General features: G+C 39.3%; 1 protein-coding gene across 1 annotated transcript in view; it reads right to left on the bottom strand.

The window, feature by feature from the left end:
- Nucleotides 1-14,450, bottom strand: part of LOC145984527 (uncharacterized) — a 217,744-nt gene extending 203,294 nt beyond the window's left edge. Inside the window, exon 1 of the mRNA XM_083118182.1 lies at nt 14,397-14,450. Coding sequence (XP_082974308.1) covers nt 14,397-14,423 — 27 coding nt within the window. The 5' untranslated portion in view covers nt 14,424-14,450. The remainder of the gene's footprint in view (nt 1-14,396) is intronic.
- Between the last annotated feature and the right edge of the window lie 4,468 nt (nt 14,451-18,918).

Here is an 18,918-nt window from a genome sequence, read left to right as displayed (position 1 = left end):
TCAACAACAACACCAAGATCTTTGACAGAGTACACTTTTTCCAGCTTTTCATTTTACAATGTATTGATGTGAATCTGATTGTAAGTCCACATATTGTTTCCTATTGTGAAGATACGAAATAATAAGAGATAACATGTCACTCGTAAAACCAAAGTTTGCAAGTTTACATAGTAATACATCGTGATTTAATTTATCAAAGGCTTTGGAGAAATCCATGTAAATAGTGTGAACACTTCACCGGTTATAAATTGCATTATAAACATCTTGAATTAAATTTACTAAATTTGTTACAGTGGATCTATGAGGAAAGAATCCATGTTGGTTACTATTTATGTAACTTTTTACATGATTAAAAATTCTAGCATGTAGAATTTGTTCTAGTACTTTGAGTGAAGCACTTAGGATTGCAACTGGACTATAATTTTACATGTTACTACTATCTACAGATTTCAAAACTGGGCACACCCGTGTTAATTTCCACATATTTGGAAAGGTATGTAATTCCAATATTAAATTAAATATGACCAGTAAAGTTTTTTCCAAGATATTTAATACGTAAGGCGGTATGCCATCTGGACCTGCTACTTTTTTAGGTTTCAATTTCTTGATAGCATTATTAAACTCACATTCAGTATTTTTTTCCAATACATAATGAATGTATACATGTAGAGCCACGTTGGTTCAGTCGGTATGCTGTCTGACTGCCACGCGGAGGTCCGAGTTCGATTCCTGGGATAGGTGATTTCAGGTGAGAATTTTCCCAGTAATGTTCCTTCGAGCGCCGTCTCTGGGGTTCAATCAACCTCTAATAAATGGGTACCTAGAAGATAAAGGCGACCGGAGGGTGATGCTGATCACATTCCTTTCACAAATGGCCGATATTGTGAATGGGTGGGGCCCTACCTCCATATCCTTCATATGCCTTCATAGCATATTGGTGCAATGTGTAGAGTGTACGTTTAGCTGTACACTCACACACACACGCAATTTCCTGCTGAAAATTGTGGCCATCATTTACCTGCAGCTGTCGTTTGGGTCCTTGATGATTTTCATTCTTTCATCCTCTACATCTGGTTTTCAAACAGACCAGGATAATTTAATTAACTAGGTCAATTGATGATCCTTTGACTTGTTTAAAGTCGTTTATTCTCACTGTTATCTTAAGTGTGATGGGACATGTGAGAGGACGATGAATAAATCTATTTTTAGGCAGGTTCAATAACTGTATCACGGAAGTTTCAGTGTTGTTTATCGGCTACCTTTTTCTTGGGTGGTTTAGAGGGAAAGAGTAGAATTGCCTCCATGCCCCTCCATACCTAAGAAATGGCTTTTTTCGTCACAAATGGTGTGACCACCTTAACTGCCAAATATTTAGTCATCCAATCGATCGATCGATCGATCGCGAATGGCGGATAAAACCTATATGTTAGGCATTAGGCGCTCTAAATTAAGTTATATTAGGGTATAAAACGTTTAAATTGTAATGTGTAATTATTAAAGGACAGGTCAGGGCGGAGGGGGAGGGGGTAAAGAACATTTTAACTATAGTAACTGGCACAAATTTAAAACTTTCAAGCTGAAATTTTAATACTTTATGATACCTTAGAGTATTAGTGAAAAATTGCAATTGAACACAATCACTCCACTAAACCCTATATCCTATATCTTGTCACAGCTTCAAATTTGGTCGTATTTATCTATAGACTCTAGAATACAACCTTGTTGAACAAGAGACGTGAATATTAGCAATTTTCTGGCACCATTCTAACTATAAGTACGTGATTACAACTTTATAACGTTTGTTATATACGTTGTTTAGGAGGAGTGAGGGACGAAATGTAGTCACAAATTTTGTGTCAACTTTGAATGCAAAAATTTACAGGGTTTAGCTGTACTTGGGTGTCATGAGGCAAGTCACTAATACTTGACTACGGTGACTGGCTTAAAATTAGATATTTTGACCTGTAATTTTCATTGCAGCTAAATAACTGGTATTGCATTTGAACGAAATTTATCAAGGTGTTTCAATGTAGTGGACCTACTGGAATTAAACCATGGAAAATATATTTGGCGTGTTTAAGAGATTTATCTTGCAAACACAGAACGAACGCGGCCTTAGGCGCCCCTTAGGGGGTCCACGAAATTTGTTGTGTATCTCCTGCATCCTTTACTATAAAAGAAAACCGAACATATGGAATTATTGCTCATGATACTGTTATCGACAGAAGACTATCGTCTTCAACTTTATACACAGGGCTTACCGAAACTGGGCCTGTAACGTAGATTTCTATAAGAGACGTGTAGGAGCATGAATGTGGTGGGGTTTCACATATAGAAATGTAGAGTATATAAAGTGTTAATAATGTACGCGTTAATTGATGCGCTCAGGAACCTGTCGTCGACGTGACGGTGACAGATGATATTTGCAGAAAAATGAAATTCTTATCAAACCCAGGATATTTTGTTTATCCCTGGCGAGACATTTACTACAGTTATGCATTTCCAAATACATCTTGCTCTCCTTGTTATAGGGCATGTATTAACACAATCTCCCCCCTATTCCTATTTTGCACCCAAAATAACACAGAAAGTGTTTTAACCATTTCATTTTATGAAACACAAAGTTCGGTGTGAAAAAATTAGATTGTACCAGGAGGTAGTGTTGTTTTTACCGGTCTCAACTTCACAGGCCATTACAGATCAATGACCCTTCTCTTAGGTTGATTGATTGATTGATTGATTGATTGATTGATTGATTGATTTAGTTTATTTTACTTCGCGTTTTGTGCCTCTTGGCTAATTTGCGAAGATGGGGATGAGTGATGAAATGATGAAATTGATGAATGGACATTCACAAACAACCAAGCCCGACCGGGATTCGAACCCGGGACCCTTGGCGTCGCAGCGCGATGTGCTAACCACTCGGTCACAGGGTCGGGCCCTTCTCTTAGGTATTTCAGGTTTTAGAGAAATATTTTATGATAGCAAAGAGGGAAGGCGGAGGGGACAAGGCGCCCCCCTCCCACACACCCAGACGTTTAAAAATGCCATTATGCCTTTTTGACATGAAACTAAGCGATCGCTTCTCCCGAGTTAGTCACAAGTCGAACCTTGGCGCCGTAGCGTGCTGTGATAATCACTCCGCCCCGGAGGCCGGCATCAACTGTAGCAGGAGTACAAACAAACCCATTCCTTTGCGTTCCCCGATGCCGAAACACACCTGCTCAAATGCGGCTATTGAACCCTGGACAATAATTGTGTCGCCTGACCATTTCTAAATATGGAAAGGGGAGTAAGTTGGCAGAATTTGCTAATGAATGTGTGAAACGAAAACTACTCTGCTCCTGAATAGGCTCCAGGCGACACGTTGGCTACTATGAACGTGACCTATGTAAAAGAACAGGACGCAGTCTCAGGTGTTATATATCTAGTTACCTACAGGGTATACACCTCCCTGGCCTACGTCGTATCTTCTTTTGATTTTTCAATGTTTGCTGGTGTCAAGAAACTGGACAAGAAGATTTTTTTAAAAAAAAATATTCTAATCTTCAATTTATCATTGGAATGTGTAGGAAAATGGACAAAATAGAATAGATAGTCCAAAATTCAGGGCACCAAAATAATATATATATATATATATATATATATATATATATATATATATATATAAAAACGTGCGAGCAGAGTAGATTGTACTTGTCAGTCTCTCGTCTCATGTCATTGGTGAAATCTACCTCGCTCTCGGTCTTGTCTCCAGCTATAAATAATGCCTGTCTCGTACTGGGTCTTGTTTCAATGTCATGGTTCTTGTCTCAATGTATAAATACCCGTTTCTTTCTCTTCTCAGTCTTGATGTTGAAGGAATGCCTCGTTCTTCGTCCCGTTGCTACACGTATTTTAAAAAATCTAGCCTTGTCTCGTTGCAATTTTAAATTTTAAAATTCGTCTTGAATTTTTTTTCACCTTTATTATTTTATTTTCAGAGGGCTCAAGGTCCCTTGCCCCGCGAGAATATTAAGAGGGCTACTTTTATGGTCTATGCTGCAAGAATCTACTCTGTTAGCCCCTCGTGAAAGCATGTCATGTTCATAATTCATCCTCATCGTCACGACTAAATTTAAATGCAGAAAAGCTATGTAAAATACACAATTATTTCATTTTAGACGAAAGAATACGCTATTAAGTATCGTGTTAAGGTGGGACGTTTTTTGAATCCAGCACTCCGTGAAATGTGCCTATCTCGAAAAGTTCTCGGCAAGATCCATCCATATTTTGCCCAATAAGTACTTGGATAGATACCAGCATCTCAACTAGTCCTGGTCAACCCGCCGTACTTGTGAAAGTGCACTGTCATATGCACATGTGGACCGCAGAGTGAGCAGCTAGGTAGGAGGCTTCGTCGGTCGCGTGCGTACAGTGGAAAACCTCTCGTCCTCTGATTCGCGAGCAACCGTGCAGTGTGGCATTTTAAGCATGACAGAAGGAACAGAAGATTATTTATTTATTTATTCCAAGTTTCAGATACAGCACTTGTAACGCCATTTTACACTGAAAACTAATAAATCAACAAGAACAAGTCAAGATGGTTTTAGGTAATAACAAAAGAGGATACATATAAACATGATAAGACGTAAACAAGAAAACAAACAAAAGATTTACATATTCGTTCTTAGAGAAGATCGGAAAATACTTTCAGGGGCAAAAATGTCGATGTTTGTGGGTAAGCCAAGCAGCAGGTTTTCGCATATGTAGATCCAAACGTGCGCGCAGAATATAGTTTCCACTGAGACGGGTTCTATTCCGACACAACTGCATACTTGCAAGAAAACAGTTATTTAATTTGTAAAATACAGACAAAATAATACTCCATTAGCAGGTGTGGACTTGATCGGTTGCAATCACTGTGCAGACGAAATTGGATCCGCATATTCGCTAACTGGAGTTTGTATTGCGCTGAACAATCGCTGAAGGCCAAGTGCGAGTCGAGCAAGACTGAATATGTTGCAGAGCGCGTGGAATCCGTGATACCAGTGTTGCACATCCCACTATTTTAACCCTATGTTTATTGTGATTATTAATCGTGCCATACAGGAGCGAGAATGGCTGAATCGAGGTCTCCTGTTCAGCGAGTGTTTAAAATGCATAATCCGTCTTACGGAAACAAGATCAAAGTAAAACAGGGCGTGAAGTGATTTGCCGTCTATGTGCGCACGAACTGTATCCCGGGTGTTGAATGATTTGCGGTTTGAGTTTAGGAAGAGGAAACGATTGTTTGTAGTTTGACGACAAAAGAATCCCCGTGAGAAGAAACATGTTTATTATTTGGTCCAGACGTGCTTTAACTCGGTGAGGGGAGGGGTGGGGGCGTACATTAATTTTTTATATATATATACCACCGTGCAAAACCACCGCCAGGGCTGAAGAAACTGACGAGAAAGGGAGAGGGGAAGGGAGAAGCTTATTGTTTCACACAAGACTCTCACGGCAGCCTGGGCTCCTCTGTCTGCGCATGCGCTAGCGTCAGCTGTTGAGTGGGAGGTTCGATTGAGAGCTTCACGTACGTGTTTTCCTGCGCGCGAATTCTGTTGTTTCTCATAAAGGAAATGTGTTTTTTTTGTGCTTGTACTCTGTATCTGTCTTCTGTAGGAAGGAACTTTAGTATGTGTGAATTTTCTTTGACTGTGCGTGCGTGAGTGTTTTCTCTTATCATTTTGTCTAGGTAATACAAGAATACCACCTCAGTTAATCTGCCATTTGTGTAATAAAATATTTAAAAAGAGTTTCATTTTTCCAATATTCATCCCGAGCACGACTTGCAAGAGCTTCCATTGTTAGAAAGCAAAACATTCAAATGTCCTGTGTGCCACCTTAATTCTCGTGATCACCATAGTTTTGGGGATCATATTTCCGAAGCCAATGATATCACTCTGAAAACTGGAACAAAGGAATTTACTACGCTTTCTGACTTCTACAGCTGGAAGAGAGCAGTGGAAGATCGCGACAATACTTTGTTTGTTAAGTCCAGAGGAGAAACAAAATTAGCTTCTAATTCACGGTTAGTTACTTTCCAGTGTCATCGGTCTGGATTCTACACTCCGAAAGTTCCACCTGATAGTAGAAAAAGAGAGTTGAAAATACAGGGTTCCTCAAAAATTGATGCCTACTGTCCTGCGAGGATTAAGATAATTTCACGTGAAGATGGGCAGGTACTTGTGAAATACTGTGCAACACATGTAGGCCACAAAAATGAGTTAGCTCACTTATATTTAAATTTAGATGAACGAAAAGAAATTGCCACGAAAATTGCAATGAAAGTGCCATATGACGTCATTTTAGCAAATGTGCGGTCTTCCGTGAGCAAAGACGAACTGAACCGAAAACACCTGACAACAAAACATGATTTGTATAATATTGAGAGAGATTTTTCTTTGAATAGTGAAGCAGTTAGGCATTCCAATGATGCAGTCAGCGTGGAAGCTTGGGTTGAAACAGAAACTACTCGAATATCCACAACTGCAAGAAAAAGATTTCATTCTTGCATAATGACAGAGGCACAAGAAGAAATACTTAGGAAGTTTGGATCAGATGTCATATGTGCCGACAGCACTCATGGAATGAATGCTTATGGCTTCGAAATGACAACGTTGCTTGTTCTTGACAACCCAAGGCAAGGCTTCCCTTGTGCCTTTTTCATATCAAATAAAATGGATTCCACAAGCCTGAGGATTTTTTTGAAGCTGTGAAACAAAAAGTCGACACATAAGCTGCAATGTGTTTATGTCGGATATGGCAGACACTTTTTATAACGCATGGCGAGACATATTGGGCGAACCGAAGAAACGCTTGTATTGTACTTGGCATGTGCTTAGAGCCTGGCAGAAGAATCTATAAAAAATTAAAGATTCAGAAAAACAGAAAGAGACATACGATTTGTTAAGGACCCTTTTACAGGAAACAGATGAAACTGCATTTCAGCTTATGTTAGATACTTTTGTGCAACAACTTACTGAGGACGAAGCCACGAAAGTTTTTTCATTTTATTTCCAACAAAACTACACAAAGTGCTGCAAGATTTGGGCTTACTGTTACAGAATAAATGCTGGAATCAACACAAACATGCATCTGGAATCTATGCACAGAACACTGAAACATATCTTTTTGAAAGGAAAAACCGTCTGCCTAGACGTGTGTGAAATTGTAAATAATGTGTTATACTCTCTATATGTTTCTTTTATAATAAAATACCTGGACATTGTACATGATTATAATAACATTTTATAGATACGAGTATGAAAATTAGTAAACTTGTATATACATCTGTTTTATACTCTATATATTTTTAATCATAAAATACCGGGACATTGTACATAATTCGGCACGGAATACCGAAGGTCCGAGGTTCGAATCCTGGTCAGGTCACATTTTCCGAAAAAAATCTTCATCGAATAATAATTATAAAATTGTCTAGATACGAGAGTGAAAACAGTGAACTTGTGTGTATAGACGTCTAGATTTTTCTTAAATCGTGAGGATAATATCACAAACCTTTCAACTTCAACTTAACCGTGTGTAGGAAGCAGTGGTTCACTTGAAAGTTTACTTATGAACAGTTGGACCCCACATTGAATGATAAGGCAACATTCACAGGTACGTGTTTTAATTTGTTATTACAATGTAAGAATATGAAGTGTGATTTGATGTGCATGATTTCATCAACAGTGGGCATATTTTCTCGATAAGTAAAGTGGAAACGTTATATTCTTTGTTCCACGCTCAAAACGACGCTTACTCCGCCCTCCCCCAAAACAAAAATCCTTCGTGCGCATGAAAATGTTATATGTTTTGTTCCACGTTCACACCGACGCTCAAGCCCGACCCTGTGGCCGAGTGGTGTCGACCTCCGTGGCGAAGTGGTTAGCAGAGCGCGCTACAACGCCAGGGGTTCTGGGTTCGAGTCCCGGGTAAGGCATGGGTATTTGTGTTCGTCCAGTTGATAAGAAACAAAGAAAATGTAAGAATTGAAAAGTGTAAAAGTGATAAAAAGAGTGAATGGTGGGGGATACCTCCGTGTAGGGGGTATTTCCTTTAAAAAAAAAAAAAAAAAAAAGTGGTTAGCACATCGCGCTGCGACGCCAAGGGTCCCGGGTTCGAATCCCGGTCGGGCTTGGTTGTTTGTTAATGTCCATTCATCAATTTCATCATTTCATCATTCATCCCAATCTTCGCAAATTAGCCAAGCGCAAAACGCGAACTAAAATAAAATAAATCAAATCAAATCAAAAAACAACGACGCTCAACTTCGCCCGTCCACTACAAAAAACCTTCGTGCGCATGCGTCACCGCAAGCTAGCGCAGGAGGTGGGGGAGCCCAGGCTGCCGTGAGAGTCTCGTTTGTTTCACCCACTGGCAGCAATGAAGTATTTGTTGAAGGCGCATATTTACTGTTCCATGCAAAGAAAGGGAAGGATGATTAGCAAGAAATGGACAGACCAAGATTTGAATCCTGGTTTAGTGAAGTGATTCATAAATTGAAACCACAGTAATAGCAGCAGACAATGCACCTGATTGTATATATCACCAATAACAAATCATGCTTTTTTTTTTGCTGGTATAACTTGAAGTGCGTGTGTCTTACAGTAACCAAGTTTTTCATAAATGTATTTTTTTATAATCCAAAAACAATAATTTGTCATTAAATTCAAGAGAGCCTATCGTTGTTTACTTATATCTTTGTTTATGTTTATTTTTATTTTTGCGTGCTCGAAATATACACACATGTTCATGGGAGTCCGGAAGGGGGGGCGTGGCCCCCCTGGAAAATGAAAGTCGACCAAAAATTATGTATTTCACACATATAATTTCATTTTAGCCACAATAATATGTGTTAATTATTGCATTAACACCATAAATTCAAATTTAAGCAATTTTTTTAGGGAAAATGTGACTTGTTTGCCCCCCTGGAAAAAAAATACCTTCCTTGGCCCTCCTTGGAAAAAATCCTGCGGACGTCCATGCACATGCTCTCATGTTTCGAAGATATTTCGCGTAATGACACATTTTTTAAATTATTTATGCGCCGAAAGCACTTCTAAAATGTTATGTTTCAGGAGGCAAAAAGAAACAAAAATACATTCCTCTTGACATGCATGCGGGTTTTGATGTGTTGTGCGGTTGGCAATACTGTGGATTTTCTCAGTGTCTGCGATGTAGGCTGCTCAGCGGTTGAGGCAAGACTGGCACGGAAGATTCTGAGCTCAGTTCTCACGCGAATTGGTACATAAAACCTGCTGCCAGCGTTGCCAACCCATCAGCTACGAAAATTGCTGTTCGACAGTGGCGTCTCGTCCCTTGGGGCTTCCGGGGCTAAGCCCCTAAAGAAAAACGTACGTATTGACGTAATTATTAATCACCATAACGCATAACTAACACACAGTCTTTTAAAAGGCGATTTTTACCCACGTAAATTCATCGTCTGCTGGAATGGATACGACAGCGCTCCTAGCGGCATTGATGTCAATTATCGGTTTTCGGGGCACGTCGCAAAGGAAGGGGTGGCCTACACCCTACTACGCTACAGTGAAGGTCACATGCTAGCAGAAAGAGGAGGGGAGAGTGCAATAGATTTGAGTGCTGATTCGGGGCTAGTTCCCTTGCGTCGCGTTCGATCTCGCGTGTTGTACTGCAGTGTTGTGGTGGCTTTCATTCGCTATGTTTGAGTGAGTTTGGCAGGGTTCATGTTCGAACACAAATTGATGAAGGACATAGGCTGTCAATTACAAGACACAATGAATTTGTCCGGAAAGATAGGCATATATTAAATAGAATTATCGATTGCTTAAAATTCTGTGGTCGACATGAACTTGCTCTACGAGGACATAATGAAAGAGAACAATCTTTAAACAGATGCATCTTCCCAGATTTTTATTATCCCTTCATATTAGAGGGAAAACTAAAGAGGAAACTTCGTGTTCTTTATTGTAGTGAAGAGTTGTAAAACATAAACTCTATCAGTAGATTGCATTCATTTTTTATTTAAAATTATTTAGAGGGTACCTTTTCAGAAACAGTAAAAATGACAAACATAGTTTTAATAACTCCAGTGGCAACAGCTGAATCTGAACGATGTTTCAGCACATTGAAGCTTATTAAAACCTGCTTAAGAAATGCAATGGGACAAGACACACCAAATGATTGATTGAATTGTTGTTTTAAGTCCACTTTATGAACAGTAAGGCTAATCGGGACTGGACCTACAGTTTAAAGTGGGATCCGAACCACTTGTGCCTCCACCGGGTATCGAACCCGGGACCTCTTGATTACAAGTCGGCCTCGCTACCACTGCGCCATCGGGGAGGCCCAAGACACACCAAATGCCTTGGCACTTGCTTACAATAGAGAAAGAATACATTTCAAACATAGAGGGCTTCAACGAAAAAGTAATAGCAAAAGTTGCTGAGCAGAAGAACAGGAGTCAACGTTCGTAGAAAGGTATGTTTCACAACAATACCTGTTTCTTTTGTAATCATGTGAATTGTCATTATATTTTAAATTCTTTTAAAAAAATAAGTCCAGTTTTGTAGTTTAGAAGAAGATAAATACCCGTTTTTTTTGTAATTCATGTAATTTGTCATTACATTTTAAATTCTTTCAAAAAAGTAAGTCCAGTTTTGTAGTCTGGAAGAAAAAAAATACCTATTTTTTGTAATTCATGTGAGGCCACGAGACGCCACTGCTGTTCGAACTGTGAAATTATGCTAGAATGCCACCCAATTGTGCTAGGGCAGTATTATTATTATTACTATTATTATTAATAATATATTTTATTACTATTTTCAGATGTTATATTTTATACCACCCTAAGATCTATTTATTTTAAGTCGCTTTTTTGCCTTAGGGTCTCGGAGTAAGTACGACAAAGAGGGTGAATGAAGAACTGATGAAATGTTCTAAGGACTATGGGATGGATAAAACATAATTACATGTCCATACCTTACCAGGGGTCGAACTAGGGAATGTGGCTCAGTAAATTTGTAAAAATACTTTACATATTTTTTCTAGCAGATGGGGAGAAGGAAGATGACATGACAAAGTTAAGCGTCGTTACCTTTCAATTACTGCCGGGTGCGGGGGGGGGGGGGGTCGGTGTATAATTCACAAATATATTTCGTATACTGCTGCATTTTTTTCATTATATGGAAGGACGTATTAACCCATTTCCACCTCCAACAACACCTTGCTAGAGACACACTTTTGTGCTAGTTCTTTACAACTTTCAAATGCTCATAGAATGCATTTATATGTAAACTAATAATTTTTTTCAAATAAAAAAAAGAAAAGGAAAAAAGGTACTCGCAAAACGAAAAAATAAAAACTGCCTCTTTACCACTCCTTTCTATATTTCTGAGCATACGACTCCCATTTCTGGTTTAAATCCCCACGGTCTTTATTTTTATTTTCGGGAGTTTCACAGTTACTTCTTTTGCTACTAGAAGATACTCACTTTTCGAAATTGTTCCAAATATATATTTTATATAAAAAAAATTAAAAAGCAGGAAAAAAAACACTCACAGATACACTCAAACACACGCTCAAAAATACACTGAAAGACGCACGCACGAAGAATTAAAATCATACACAGGAACAACGCTTTTTTGGCCGCGGGAGACGGCTTCGGAAATGGTAAGATGTCGAGTCGACTGAACCCATGGACTGAACCGAACCGAACACAAGCCGAAGACAAAGATGGTCCAAATTTGCCGACAAAGAAGGGCCAAGGGCGCCACATGAGCTATATTTGTCAATGAAATTTTATACTAAACATTCCTCGCGAAAATACAGGCACCGCAAATGGCTGACCCTTGTGTCGGTGCTAGGAAAGGACAAACGTTTGAGGGTGGGCCTCCCCAACCCTCCTCTTCGATTTTATGGCAGGAAGATGCGGAAGAGATGAAAGGCGTCGGTGGTGGACGGGATCCCTGGGTTGGTTACTCTCTTTTGTCGGAAACATGTCCACTCCTGAAATAGAGATGTGCAGTTACTTTTATTTTTACTTCTTCAGAGCACTTTCCTTTGAGTTAAATATCTATCGGCGGTTGCAGATTATACTAGATTTGGCTGTTATGCCAAACACAGGGTGCTAGGTGCCAAGGACTGTTAAATTATGCTAGGTTGGCACCGCTGCCTGCTGCAAACTTAGCCTGACGCGCGACTTAGTTTATTATAAAACTGGGGCAGCCTGTGGAACAGAGCGCTGTATAAGGGAGAGCCTAGCGTTAGAGGTGTGGAACAATTGAGTGTTTCGGGTCGATCGAGAGGGAACTCTGAAATTGAATTCTCTAAGCAGAAATTCAGATCTTAGATTTCCATTGATGATTAGTGCTTACTGACTTTGAGATATGCGCAGGCGTGAAGCTCTCACCGCATGGAGATCTTGCTGGACTCCTCAAGTGCAAGGTCCCACACGGAAAGCATGAGGCTCACACAACTGTGGTGTATCAAGTGGCAATACTGAAGTAACTTACAAGAACATTTGTTTCCTTCTCCTAATTCTTTGAGTTGTTCTGTTGATTGATTTGCTTTATTTTACTTCGCTTTTTTGTGCCACTTTTGGCTAATTTGCAAAGATGGGGATGAGTGATGATATGAAGAAATTGATGAATAGACACTCACAAATATCCATGCCCAGGCTAGGATTCGAACCCGGGACCTGAGTTGTTCTGTGTTGGATTCTTTGTGTGTACTGCATGACATTTTGGCCACGGTCATGAAATTTGCAGTCCTCAAGCATGTATACTTTATGTACTTTTAAATACACGTGGTTCGTACCTGTAAAATGATTTTTTCCCAGACACATATTTTGAATTTTCTACCCCTTTCTTATATTTCATTGTTGCTATTATCTTGTCCTAATATGACATGATAGGTGCAAATAACATAGGCGCTGACGCAAATATTTGCAACTACAACTGGTTTAAAATTTTTTTAGAGATAGGATCGTGTGTATAGAAAATTTATAAAAAGGGAAGAGAATGAATTAGTCTCCCCGTGATGCTTTGCCATTCCTCAATTTATTATAATACCGTGGCGGAGTGGTTTGCTCATCAGCACGCTACGACGCCAGAGGTCTCGGGTTCGATTCCTGGCCTGGCGCCTGGACATAGGTATTCTTTGTGAGTGTTACCTCATCAATTTCATAATTTCATCACTCATACTTATCTTCGCTATTTTCCAGAAGTGGCAGAAAAGCAAAGTAAAATAAAACAAATATATAAAAAAATATTGTTATAATACCGTAAGAAACTTGATAGAACAGGAACTACAAGGCCTGAGCATCCGAAACAATGACGTGCTTAGGATTATCGTAAGGAGAGAATATGACTGTAAGGGGTGAGCATTCCTTTTAAGTAATAAACTCTATATCTTGTCATGTTTTCCTGCATTTGATTTTTTTTAGGAATGCTGGGCTAAGCGATGGGTGTAGGATTTATGACCCCTATCAGCCCCATCTTGGGCACGCCACAAATACGAAAAATAAATAATATAGATTTCTTGGCACCCGCAACTTGCCCAGAACCAGAACCATTCTGATTGATTGATTGAGTTGGTGTTTGAAGTCCGCTTTATGCACAGCATAGGCTTGCACACGGTGGGGGGGCAAGGGAGGGAAATCCCCCCCTAATCACGGACGTCCGCAGATGTTTTCCACGGAGGGACAAACAAGGCATATGACCCCAGGGACGGCGACAGGGGTGGGCCCACCCAAAAATTCCTGTGCCCACCCAATCAAATTCACTTAGTACATATACTTCGAGATATGTGAAGTGAATGTTGCAATAAATAAGTCTATTGTGGTGTTCATTACATGTATATTTTACTAATGAATATTATATTGCTAGAGATCTTGAAACAAGAAAACTGTGACCAATTTAATACTTCTATGATTAGAAGCAGAGAGGCACAAAATTATGCAGGGTACGGTCAAAATGAGATCAGGTTTCAGGGTGAGCTTCAGGGCTGCAACTCCGGGCCTTCACCGGGGAAGAAACTGCTTTGAAAAGTACCACATAAAGAAAAAAATTGGTAGTTTGGATCTGATGTAAAAATGTAGAAATACGTATAACTAACCACCTCATGTAGCGGGGCGAAAAGTTATAAGTGAAACTGTGGAGGGGATTGGGGTGGGGTCTTGGTGTTGTAAGCTCCGGGTCTTCAAATATATAAATCCCGGCCTGCTTATTATTAAAATAATCTCTAAATATACAAATAAACGAACCTCAGCGTTGCTTCCTCCAGCAACACAATAAATTAATTCGACTTTTTAATTACGTCTACATTGAATTCCAGAAGTATCTCTTTCTTTCTTTCATTACAATTTTTTATATTTATATTTTACATACCAGGCTGTCCCACAAGTCCTGCACCATCAGCACACTGAGCTCCAAGAGGTGAAGTTTACGAGGGTAGGTGGCGCCACCAGTGAAAACCTGTTGGCAGGCATAGAGGGCAGGTTAGTGGGATCAAGTGAAGGCACGCACTGCATGTATAGCGAGTGTTACCGTGAAGTTAAAGTGGGCACGATGAGTAAGGACCAAATTGCACTTCGTGGAATACTACGGTTTTTTATGGAAAAAAAACTACTAACAGAAAAACCAGCAGCGGAGGAAATTTGTCGTGTGGAGAATGAAGAAGTGGTGAATCGGTTGACAGCTTCAGAAAGCGAGAGGGAAAGAAAGAGTAAGATACAAGAAGTGGGGAGTGAGAAGTGAGGATACGGCTAGAAAGAACGCGACAAATTGCACACACCAAAGTAAAAATGTGGTAATTGTTTGTTTGCCACGCGTACTTGATCCCACCTCCGCGATGAAGTGGTTAGCACAGCGCACTACGACTGCAGGCGTCCCGATTTCGAGTCCCGTAATGGGTTTAGTTTTAAGTGTACTTCTATGCACAGATAAGCTAATTGGGACTGGGCACGGACCTACAGTTTAAAGTGAGATACGAACCACTATGGGCCTCCACCGGGTTGTTCTTTGAGAGCGTCCCTTCATCAATTTAATCATATTGCAACATACCTTCATCTTTGCGATTAGCCAAAATTGGCAAAAAAGCGACACTTGGTCAACGAGTATGTGAGTATGTGTGTGCAATTAAGATGGTATTTCTTGTCGGATCACTTAGACGTATCTTTTTTCTATTCCTTTGTATTATTATTATTATTATTATTCAAGTAATGTATTTACGTATATTTCACAACTCTACAAAATATATATGTAATGCTTACAGCTTGACCAAGATAAGAATGCCCGTTTAGCGCTGTAGTAGAATGACTCACAGAAACGAGAGAAGGTGAAGCGAGAGAAGAAAACAAATAATGACTGTGCACTTCACTTCACGAGCTTGCCGGGGCTATTCTTAGCTCGTTTTAGCCGTTTGTTGTTGTTGTTTTAAATCCACTTTATGCACAGATAGGCTAACAGGGACTGGACCTCCAGTTTAAAGTGGAATCCGAACAACTGTGCAATTTACTTCCATCGGGTATCGAACCCTAGACGACGTTGTCATGCTATCAGGTAGCCAGCCGTCTCGCACATGAGAAGAAAGAGACTATGATCCTACACGTTTTCCAGTAACTTTTTCCTGGAATAGCTCATGGAACGGACCCTTTGATGTGGTCTACAGCATTGATTCTCAACCTTTGTGAGATCGCGGCCTGATATTTTTCTTCTAAGTCGATGCACCCATCCCAACAATATTACTTATAAATGCCTCTCTATTTAACTTTACAGAGTAATTAATATTTATGTTGCCTTGAAATTAAATATTAATAATTAAATTATGAAATAATCATAAAGAGTTATACGTAGTTGGATTATGTCTTGGTTTGATGACAAATACAGTATTAAATTAGATTAAATTAAAAGTAAACAACTCGATCTAATGAAACCTTGTATGAATGCATGAATAAATTAATTAAAATTTTTGGGTGCGTCGGCAAGAAACTTTGTAGTTTCTTTATTAAATTAATTTGGTGAATTTAGGTAAAAATGGCAACGGAAAAAATGGCAAAGGGAAAAAATGGCAACGGTAGAAATGGCAAGAATGAAAACGGCAAATACAATATACCTATTACGATTTTACGTGAAAATTGAGAAATTATGTGTCTTGCATTTCACAGTTTGAAATTAAAATTTAATATAATTTAATGTCTTTTAACATTCATTTGTCTTTGAATGGAAACATTTTATTTGATGTTTCCAAAAATAATGCCCTTTATTTCTTTTGGCAGGAGTTACTGTCACTATACAATCGCATGCTAATAAAAGGTAACCTTTGTAAATAATTTGAAGCATGTGTGATTGATGAAACTTAAAAGGGTTAAAGGGGGGGGGAGGTGCAGCATAGAATGGATTTTCATCTTGACTGGAAACAAGTTTACGCTTTGCGCGCACCTGCTGACCAGTCACGCATGTTTGTTACTAGTAGGACTTCAAGTCAGCCCTTATCTAACCCCCTCACACTAAGAGGGACGAACTTGTTTACTTTTTTAAAATGAAAAATGTTAAATCTTGGAAAGCTGGAGATAAGCTCTTCTTTCTACAACAGTCTGATCTGAAGAATGTTATAAGGTGGAGGAACAATTTCAAGTGTCGAGGAATTCTAAAAACAAAATTATTGAAACAAAATCCTGTGTGTTCCTATGACCATAATCATTCGCCTGAATATGATGCTGTGAAGGTTTAAGAAATTCAAAATATTAACCCTCCCTTCATATGAAATGTCATTATATGCGAGAAAAAAATATTGCGCTACGAAGTTCAATAGAATATACATATAACACCCGAAATAATGAGCTTCTAAAGCCATACTTTACAACACGTTGACTGCCATGAGACCCGAAAGTGGGTCTCAAGTATAGTCATTCATGAAGCCGTGATACCCACTTGTGTGTCTCACCTCACCTGGCAGTCAACGTTGTCTCACCTCACCTGGCAGTCAACGTTTAACATTAGTTCAAGAGGAACCGGAACATATGGCAATTAAAATATTCAATAACCTACCAAATGATATTAAATCAGGAAATATGACAAGTTTCAAAAACAAATTAAAAAAACAAACTATTAGTTAATAAAGAATATTATAGAGTTAGTGAACATCTAGATTGTAAATTATAGAAATTTTGTAACTATATTTTTTATCTGAACTGTACTGAACCCTCCAAATACCAATGTATATGATTTACATGGAGTAATGCAATTCAAATTCAAACATCCTACAGAGTAAAGACTGTAGGCTTTATTGTGGAAGCTAATCAGGTGCATCCAGCAAGAAAATGAAGCAGTGGTAGCGATCATTCTGCACGCTGAGAGGGGGCAACTGCCAAAGAAGAAAACTTGCCATTTTCACTTTGGCCATTTTTTCCGTTGCCATTTTTACTTTTGCCATTTTTCCAGTTTGCCATTTTTTCCGTTTGCCATTTTTACTTGGCCATTTTTTCCGTTGCCATTTTTACCTTTGCCATTTTTACTTGGCCATTTTTTCCGTTGCCATTTTTTCCTTTGCCATTTTTACCGGACACCGTTCTATTGAGTTGTTTTAAGTCCATTTTATGCACAGAAATGTTAATCGGAACTGGATATACAGTTAAAGTTGGACCCGAACCACGATGTTACTCTACCGAGTATCAAACCTGGGACTCATTGTTTACAAGGCAACGAAGTTACCACTATGCCATCGGTGAGACAAATACTTGTCGATGAAACACTTATCACATTCGCACACCAAATATTTATATGTATATGCAAAGCATGCGTTTTTATAATTGTTAGCGAGAAGTGTTGCGCAAACTAAAATGCCAAATATCAGGAGAACCTCCCTCGGCCTGGTAGCAGGCCGCGGCCCGGCGGTTGAGAAAAACTGCTCTACAGGCATCACCTTTGTTTCGGAAAACAGGCATCTCCTTTGTTTTGGAAAAGCCGTGGGAAAAGGTGGTGATGAAAGAAGGTGTCGTGACCACCAGGGAGGGGTGTGAGTGTGACAGAATTTACGAGCGGAACAATATCAACTGGCTGTGAGTTGAGAGGTCATCAGAAGAAAAGGGGGGAGGCAGAGACGTTGCTATTATAGGGGTTGGGGTTAGAGGCTAAATCTGGAACAGGAACACTTGGTCATTGTTCGCTCTCTTCTGCGTTTGTTTTGACTGCCACAGGTCTTGGCCGAATCCTGTCATTTGATCTGGAGCAGGGTTGCCAGGCGTAGGAAAATTTCACTGTTCTTCTTCTTGAGGCACTACAACTTCATGTATTGAAAGTCCCAACAACATCTCTCCACTTTTTCCTTTCCTGGATGCTCTTCGTCCAATTCTTTACTTTCGTTTCTTTCAGATCTTGAATTACTTCCTCTTCTCATCTTTTCTTTGGCCTACCTAAGGCTCGTGTTCCGAGTGGTTTCCATTTATATGTTTCTCTTACTAATCTTTCACAGGCCCTTAGCCAGGAATTCTTATTAGGGAGGCACAGTCAATCCTAGAGGGGGCAAATTTTTTATATATTGTGTTTCATTGGCAGATATAGCAGGGTACAGAGGGGCACTTGTCCCCCTCCTCCAAAAGTGATAAGTAACAGAAAAGGGATGATATCTTGAAACTCCAATGAACATAAAAAGTTCTAGCAACATCAAATAACAATATTTCGATAATGACCTTTCGGAATACCAAAGAATACAAAGATAAAGTTTAACATAAATAGCGATTGCATCTACTTCATATTTACAGGTCGAAAATGTTAATAAACGATTAATATGTGCCAACAGCTTTGGGCCTCTCTGCAGAACTGATTAAGGAAGTCCTTCCTTCATAATGTTTCCCTCTAGTTTCCAGTATGCAAGATTTTTGTGCACAATGGAATCTAACGAGAATCCAAC

This window comes from Lepisma saccharinum, chromosome 2 (genome assembly GCF_977018435.1).
Source record: "Lepisma saccharinum chromosome 2, izLepSacc3.1, whole genome shotgun sequence".
In the NCBI taxonomy this organism is placed as follows: Eukaryota; Metazoa; Arthropoda; class Insecta; order Zygentoma; family Lepismatidae; genus Lepisma; species Lepisma saccharinum.
This window is presented reverse-complemented; position numbering and strand designations above follow the sequence as displayed.